We start from the raw sequence: 8798 nt of genomic DNA, 5'->3' as shown, positions 1-8798 counted from the left end.
ATGTTTGTAATACGATAAAGTAACATACCCTTACATGACGAATAGCACGAACAAAAATGAGGCAGTTGAGGCGTTGCCTCCACAGAATTTACATGTTACACAAGTTGGCTTACCCGCGGCGGTAACCTACTTGAGTTACCTGGAATTCCTCAACACATTGCAGTAGATCTACCATTGTTTTTTTTTTTAAATCGAATAGATTGGGAAGGGAGTATTACATAAATGCACGCTAATGCATGGCTATTCCGGGCTATCTCATTGCCTCATTATCTTATTATTGAATGTTACTCCCAGACTCCAAATGACCTGTGAATGCGACACATGCAACCAGTGCGTGCGTAGGATTCAGAGAAGTGTCAGTACAGACTGCGTAAACGGCCTTCATCCACACGACATAGTTTAATAAACAGTCACCTCTATTAGAGAAATGGTTGTTGAAACTGTTTCCGGGATATGTGCTGGTTATTGTCGTGAAAAGGCAGCTTTGAAAATTTCGGAAGATATTTGTGTCTACGGAAACCAGATTTTGCGGGTAATATATTGTTTTCTAGCAGAGAATGCTATGTTATCACGTGTTTCATACTTTAAACTGTAGTATGCCTGTCCGTCTTGTAAACATTACTTGTAAGAACAGGGTGCCAGCATGCACACACGGCGACAACTTTGGATATTGCCGGGCTAATGGCGAAAACTACGCGCCTCCGCTTAGGTAGCCGGATGCAGAAGGACAGCCTCGAAGCGCCGAAAATCACGTGGTGAAGATTCACCTGTTGCCTTTGTAATAAGCGCCTGTGTGCATCGGCTGACATGTGGTTTTATAGCGCAGCTTTTAAGCACCCGCTCCTGTGGTTTCAGGTTTTTTCTTGCCGTCGGCAGCCTTGTACCGAGAGAACGAACAGGAAACCAAAAATAAAGCAAGGAGGAAAGCGGAGGAAGTGAGCATCGCGAAAGTGTGAGGACGAAAACTGTGTGCCAAGGGTTCTATGCGAACCGTGTTACCGGCGCGGACGCGCTAGAAGATTACGCCAGAGGAGTGCTCCATCGTGCGTCGGCTGATAACATGGTTCCTTCCTGAGACGGAGGAACTGTTGAGCGAGCAGAGGGTCCGCACGCCGAACCTCAAATCCATTTGTGCCCGCTGCCGAGGGAGCACCTAGGCGCCATCGTCTGGGATATGACTTGTTATAACGCGAAGGAAGTCATGTCCTGGCTTCCATTCAGTAAAACGTCTGCGTTCAAAAAAACAATAAGATTAACTCTCATGGTTATCATAAGTACAGCTGCACTCCCTTCATCATACATAATACCACATCTTTTTCGCAGTAGGAAACGAAGGCACAAGGAGGGTTTCTTTCGTGCAATCCTGCGGTAACAATTTTAATGTACTGCTGTAAGTTAACCGCACTTTGGTAGCATGGGAGAGAACGCACCGTGTATTTACGTTTATAGGAACAGGTCACCAAAATGTATATGACTGCCGTCGTCTATCGATGTTTTTATAAGCACATTGGTTCCCCGCGTTCCCTGTAGAAAAATATCCCTACTTAAGCTCACAAACAATATCTCAGAAAAAAATGGAGTGACTGAACATTTTTCTAACTCTACTGGCAATCCTGGATATTCACTGCGTCCATGTAGGATATTCATTAGTGAAAAAATATGGTGCAATGTACAGGTGGGATTCATATGCTTTCTATAGAAAGGTATAGCAGAGCGAAAAACCGCTCTCGGTACGGTAACCAGCAAAACACCACTGGCATAGCGCGTGCGTAGACGCAGCAAAAGTGGTTGCCCGTACGCGTAGTACCGACCATTCGTAACGGTTACGGGTTACATTACTGTAGCCGTCTTTTCACTCTGCTTGAACTCTTTATTACTACAACGTTCGATGCTGACAACTGACGAACATTAAATGGATGCATTTAGGTTATAAGTGTTTTTCCTGAAAGGCAACTGGGCGTGCTGGGAACACACGAAAATTACAGAGATATGGGTTTAAATGGATAGAATATAGATAGCTACAGAAGCAGTCATTCGCGCTGATATACTTGTTATTCGTATCAGCCGTGACCCTTGCGCGTCCTGCTGATATTGCCTGGAAAATACAGAGGGTGGGCTATACGCTGTGATAGCGGATGTTCGGAATCCACAGATCAGTCGTGACTTCCTGCGATTGTGTTTTGGGGGTATAAATGATAGTTTCTGCCGTTGGCAGAGCGGTGAATCGTCCAAGACCGCAAACACAACCGTCAAAATGAAGGCGTTCATCTTGCTAGCATTGCTTGGAACGGTAGTCGGTAAGTTTCCCTTAGCTTTTCGGTTAAAATTGTCTTTACACACTTCTGTATACATCGCACGCAATTAATAACGGGGCTTCACCCTAACAATGGATCGGCAGAAGGGATACGTTTGCGCGGTTAGGTATTTACTTTTACGCTTGCTAACTTCTCTTTGTACACTCTGTGGCTGGTCCTAAAATAGGCGGTGCCTGCTTAGAGCCTAAGGTTCACTCCTGAGAAAACGTTAACGATACTGGCACCAAAAAGATGAGTAGAAGTACTCTTGCAAAATGACAGGTAAGGAAAATTCCGTAGAGCTCTCTGCACCGTGAAAACCGGCGTTGCCTTAGCAGTGGTTCTGCAATCGCATCTAAAACATACAAGGTCGCGATCCCCACCAAGAATAATGTTTTGGCTCTACATTTTAACACCTTCATTAGAGCAAAATCTGGCAACAATGCAGTCTTCTGGTATAAATTGTTCACTCGTTTTGGTGCACTAAGCAACGATGCCTATAAAACAAATATACCTAAAAATTGCTATCGAATCCACCAATGTGTTAAAGGAGCCATGAAGACAAAACACCAGTTTGTGTTATTCGAATGATTTATTGTTTTATAGTGCCCCCAGCGCTTGTCTCAATGCAAAAGATGCTTTATTCACTGAGAAATTAATTATTTAAAGTAAACATTTTGATTTTCCCTCTAACTCGTGCGTTTTCGTGTTCTGCAATGACATCACAGGGCCTTGTTAATCCTTATTTAACCTAGATGGCGCCACCACACCGTCGAAACCCGTTTTCTGCCTTTGGTTTGTTTGGGAACGTATTTTTACCGGGCTTGTTTTGTTCATGGAGACAATCGTTTCGTGAAACATGGTGCTCGCTCGTCAAATAAGGTCACGTAAGACATCATCGCTTGCGTCAATCGGCCAGTGTCGTCTGAAACAGCCCCAAAGCCCCGCAGTCCTGTGCAGCTAAACCAAGCATAGTGCGCGCAGTACCAACAGCATTACGCATCGGTACTTCTATGTTTACGCGTGCTTTCGTAACTTGCACTGTTTTTCCCACCATTCTTAGAAAGTTAAACAGAATGTGCCCTACATTTAAACGCAAACAGCTCGTTCGGGAAGCTTATAAGCTCTGCCTAATTTGCGTTTGCTTTTGCCGCCCTCCGCCAATTGCAGAGCTGTCTGGTATGACATCATAGGCTAGGTAGCGGGAAATGAGCTAGTGGGTCGAATGGCCGTTCCCTTTTTACCTAATTATGTAGCTTATTTGAGCGAAGTTTACGTTAAAAGTGGTCTCAGTATGATTCTAACCAGGCAATCTTTTGAATGAACAAACTTGTGTTTATCTTCATGGCTCCTTTAAACTCACACCGATTGTTTTTTTTTAATTTGTCAGCGCTCCATTAGTGACGGTTTTAGAATTCAACCACATCTTGCCTCTACGTCTCACCACTCCTTTTTCAATAAAAAAACACGCTATATTTGTGCATTGCTTTCCGCTGATGGTTTTGCGAATGTACCTTTTATTACTCTACGACATATCTTGAGTGATTTACTAAAAGAAGTGAATTTTTCTTGAGCAAAAATTATGTTTTTATGCGAACTTTAACAGAATAAAATCTTTTTGTATGTTGTGAAGTTTCTTAGACTGTGAGGTGCCAGCATTTTGAATCCTCTGACACATAAAACAAATAAACAAAAGCAACTATGGGTTTTGGAGTACAGAAGTAATGTTTCAACGTGAACGAATGTGTGGGCTTCAACGAAATTCCACACGATCAATCAAATTATACAGAAAATCAAACTCCTACAAAGGGGAACAAAAGCATCGATCCTGCTGCGGAAGATTGTTGCTCTATCGCATAGTAGAGTTACATCCCCTCAATACTTTGCATTGCTTTCAGCCTAAATCTGACCCACACTAAGATTTGCGAAAAGCGCACTTACAGTGCTGTTGTTGCACTAGTTTGCCTTTAAACCGGCATTCTTAACACGCATCCACGGCTTCTTCTAATTACCTGGACGTCGGAAACTGGCTTTTCATATCGTATGAAGCCGTAAAATAGCAAGTTCAGTTCAGAACATTACTTAGCTGCAGCCTAATGCTTTGTACTTTAGTCGCACTCTGGGGACGTGCACTTCCCCCACAATTGTTTGTGAGCAAAATGCATATTTATCCAGCGCTAGCGAGTAACACTAAAGGTCTTTCTACAAGACGGAATGTGCAGGACTTGCCTTATCATTCCAACAATCCGGCCTATAGCCGGAAACAAAGGCATTAAAGAAGAAACAAGTAATGTTCATACACAGATGCAGTGTAATTTTATTAGACCACCTTGCGTTTGAACAAAATCGTGAATGTTTTAAAACCATCTGCACACCAATAGACCAAGAAAAGTTGACGCACTAAGTAGACGGTGGTTCTTGGAAAAAAGTGTATTTGTTGTCATCCGCATAAAGAAAACATTAGGTTTTACTTACGAAACACGATGCGATGTTTGCGTTACTTTCGTTTTTGTATTTGGTGCTGATTAAGCGTAAATAACTTGTTTTTCACCATTGCTAGCCTTGCCGTCTCAACAACGACGCCTTAAGAAACCCAGGGAATGCGAGAATATCTTTCATATTTTACCAAATCCCTTCATTTACTTTAACCCATCCTCGCATATATCACGAAATTCTTGAATCATAAACGAAAGGATAACTTGTGTACCAGTGACCTCTTCAGGAGGCCAATGCATAATTTTTCGACTACGTGATTTATTTGCACAGCATTCGAAATGGTGGCGCCGGAAGCTGATGACAGTGTTGTCTCGTCCGCATCGGGTGTTGCTGCTCTGCGCGGTGGAAAACGGCCTTGGAAACCAGGTGTGTACGGATAGATAGGGTTAAGGTACTGAGAAAGGTTGCTCGGAATGTAAAATAATATCGACCGATTTGCGCAGTGGTTAGTTCCGTCGCTATTATTTTGGTGTCTCTGAACTTGAAGTAAACTATTGTGTAAACTATTTATTAAACTATGTAGTAAAATATCAACCCAGCAATATCGACATTTACGAGGTAATCAGAACGTTCTCTACAGGCGTTTTGCTTTGTGGCCTTCAAATTTCAAGGTAGCAGAATTCGCACATTTTTCGCGCAGATATCGGAACGGAAAAAGCAGCAATCTGTGGAGAAGTCAACCAAGACCAGAGCACAAAATCAGCGAAATAGCGCTTTAATAATTTCTATTACTTGAAAAGGTTACAGCAGCATTTTTACAACTTAGACAAACGTCATTTTATACTTGCATGACGGAAAATGCAACGTGGCGTCCACTTTTGCAGCACTCATAAATCTCAAACCATGCGCCTCCGGTATGCAACATTTCCAGCAGACACAAAACATCTGTACACCAAAAGAATAATATTGGGCTTGCGGAAGACGCAAGACTGGCCAGCAAACTTGAAAACATAGTAAATAAAAAACCCTTTTGCCTACAATGCTGGATATTGCGGGAGTAAATGTTAACCTCAATTCAATGGGGTGGAGTTTATATTAACTCGAGAGAATTGGCCAGTAGAGGTTGCACATATATGGGGTACCTGTTATTCCATGGCTGTAACCAAAAAATGCGTTAGCAAAATATTGCGACAATGACGAATGTGCTTTTGCATACACGAGTCTCCATAATTTTATCGTATGGTCCCACGATCCCAATCACTGCACGTTCATCTACGTTGACTAAAGTCGCAATAATATACATCCTTTGCCAAAATTTCGTAGGCCACGGCGACCATGGCCTAGCAAGGCCGCGGCCAAGCATGGCCGCTGCGGTTGCCGCTGTCGGCAGGTTTCGGACTAACGAGAGCAAGAGAAACCTACGGTCTTGCATTCGTAGTGGTGCTGGCGGGACAAGTGCGGCACGCTCGTGCGAGAGGGAGAGAACAAATTTTATGGTTTCCCTGCGCTGAAGAGAAATTCTAGCGGTGAGAAACCGGCCGCGCGCTGCACATATCGCGGCAGCCACACTACGAGGGCCAGTGCGAAAGTTCCCTTTGCTTTCTTTAGGACCAGCCCAAATCGATAACCGCAGCGGCCCTGTTTGGCCGCGCGCTTGCTACAGCCATGGTCGCCGCGGCCTACGAAATTTTGACAACGGTTGTACGTGCATGCGCACTGCCACCAGGTGTCCATCAACCTTTGCAGAGAGCATTACAGCGCACAATTCCATTTCAAAACTTACTTTTGTAACTCCTATCTGGTTAAGCAACACCCCCTCGATGGGGTCTTTAGGCTGATAAAGTGAAGTGAGTTGAATTAAAGTGTATATTTATTAGAAGGCAATAGAAAAGCCTTAGTCAACGCTGTAAGACGCATGATTTGTTATTGCACGCGGGATGAAACACCTTTGCAATGCAGTAAGCAATTCGGAAGCAATTTCCTGAGGGGAAAACGGTTGAAATGACCATTATTTTTCATAAATATGCCGCTAGACATCCAATAAACAATTCACAGCCCGGGAGATGTTTAGGAAGGTAATGTAACCAATTTCAAAATCGGTGTAGAACCGTTGTCTCCGTTAGGAGACGTTTGTATTTCCTTTTGCCTAGCCTCCTTGTCATACTGCAGCCTCTGTCTAGGTCCAAATAAAACGTGATGTCATCCCGGAAAAATTGTATTTTCAGATATAAAACGCATAAACGGGTATTGTATATCGTAGTTATAGCATCCTCTCTTCTATTTGCGGTACACAAACCCTCGGAATGCCTAATAAATATTCATTGTTCGAGCATACCTCACTTGTTCGAAACTTTGTTGACTATAGTATCCCAAACTCATTTTACCCTCCCAAAAGTTAGTAGTTAATGCTGAGGCTTCAAAAACACTTCTCACCTTTTATACGATGCATAACTGGTGACTGGTCAATTATATTTTTGTGTATTTCCTCCTTCGTCATCTGGTGCTTGCTTCTCCGGGCACTTTTTACACCTACCGCCAATTAACGCAGGTTAGGCAGATGTGGTTACGTATGTTTCTTTATTTTGTTCATTGCAGGTCACACTATTTAAGATCCTAACACGCATTTCACTTACATTTTGAAATACAGAATTATTGTAGAGTTACACATTTCTCGCACGCTTACAATAAACCATGTATATACTGTTTCCAAACAAACTGTTATCATTTCCTTTTTTCTGACAATGAATAAAGTAACAAATACTGTCCAAATTTATCCCGATTACCAAACTTCAGGAATACAAAAGAATATACATAATGTCGTTTTCAACAGAACTTCAAGGGCCGTTTCCTGGTTAACTCAAACAGTGCAGCCTACTTCAATTCTGACCACCTAGGTCATTCTGCCGGCCTGAATTCTCAACCATTCCGTCTCTCTGGTCGTCTTTTCACGCACCGCGCTAATTATCCTTTTGCGCCTTGAGAACAAACCAAAACTGCTACTTTTTGCCAGAATTGTTTAAAGATGCGTCTTGCGAGAGATTTTACTTCTGCGTTATCGCAGAGCTGTTCGCTATGATAAAGAAGAAGCCCCGGTGTAGGCGGGCATAACGAGGGCGCGGGTAAGGAAACTTCTATAAATCTCTAAATACCGGCAGTACCTATTTTTGGTACTCAAGGACTTGGTTTTACGTATACAGCAAAGAAGTTTTTTTCTTTTCCAAAAACATTTAAATGCCCAATGACCCAATTAATTTTCATGCGGGAAAATAATACTTATACAGCAAGCACAACGTTTTATTTCTGCGCTTTGAACGTAAAAACCTCTACGAAAACACGAACAGAAAAATTATTCTTTTTGAAATAAAAAGTTCTGTGCTCGAAGGGTTCACTCAGAAATGTTGACGGTGGCACCTCCGTATTTCAATGCAGCGCTCGGTCGTCCAGGCGGTAACCGGCCTCCCAACCCAGGTCCGTGCAAGGCCGCCTTTCCCCGCTTTTACTGCGATGATGAACGAGGCGACTGTTTTTCCTTCATTTACGGAGGATGCGGTGGAAACGGCAACAACTTCAAGACCCGCCGGGAATGCAGGAGGGCCTGCGGTGGCGGCCGTGGTCGTCCCAACAGGCCTCCTGGCCTTGGCCAGCCACGCAAGCACGCGTAAATGTGGTCCTGTGTGATGGTACCACAACGGGCTCTGTACCTGCAAACATTGAAATGAAATAAAGAGCTTATGAAGCGAACTCCCAGTGCGCAATAAAAAATACCAAGGTTCATGTAACATTCACAGCCCAAATAAACCTGTGGACAGTGATGAACTCCGCCCTTTATTTTTTAAAAACCCAATACTGTTACACCTGGATGCAACAAACCTCTGTGTAAGGAATTCCGGGATTGAACGGGATTTTTCAAATCCCCTTTACCACATCCGTTGAAGAACATGTGTTTGCGCCTCACGCGAGTCACGGGCCGAGCTGCGCCGACAACCGCGTTCGCTCACCGCCCGGCGATATCGCCAGTGGAGGCTTCGCGCATGCGTTCTCCGCAGCTGGTTCCCAGCGTCGCACCGT

At 43.6% G+C, this 8798-nt stretch overlaps 1 protein-coding gene across 1 annotated transcript; it reads left to right on the top strand.

Annotated features, from left to right (window-relative positions):
- Nucleotides 1-2137: 2137 nt before the first annotated feature.
- Nucleotides 2138-8546, top strand: LOC144164333 (uncharacterized). Its single transcript, XM_077694837.1, has 3 exons — nt 2138-2297; nt 5061-5156; nt 8160-8546. Exons 1-3 carry the CDS (start codon nt 2255-2257, stop codon nt 8390-8392), a joined length of 372 nt encoding a protein of 123 aa, XP_077550963.1. The 5' UTR covers nt 2138-2254; the 3' UTR covers nt 8393-8546.
- Nucleotides 8547-8798: the final 252 nt, after the last annotated feature.

Source organism: Haemaphysalis longicornis, unplaced genomic scaffold (genome assembly GCF_048455015.1).
Source record: "Haemaphysalis longicornis isolate Haplotype H1 unplaced genomic scaffold, Haemaphysalis longicornis Haplotype H1 scaffold_13, whole genome shotgun sequence".
NCBI classification, from domain to species: Eukaryota; Metazoa; Arthropoda; class Arachnida; order Ixodida; family Ixodidae; genus Haemaphysalis; species Haemaphysalis longicornis.
Note: the sequence above shows the minus strand (reverse complement) of the source record. Positions and strands in the feature narration are given on the sequence as shown.

Excerpts from the sequence above, each read along its gene's own strand:
- LOC144164333 (XM_077694837.1), top strand. The coding sequence starts at position 2,255 with ATGAAGGCGTTCATCTTGCTAGCATTGCTTGGAACGGTAGTCG. Across the intron at positions 2,298-5,060 it reads ATTGCTTGGAACGGTAGTCG|CATTCGAAATGGTGGCGCCG; the intron begins GTAAGTTTCCCT and ends TTATTTGCACAG. Across the intron at positions 5,157-8,159 it reads AAAACGGCCTTGGAAACCAG|CGCTCGGTCGTCCAGGCGGT; the intron begins GTGTGTACGGAT and ends ATTTCAATGCAG.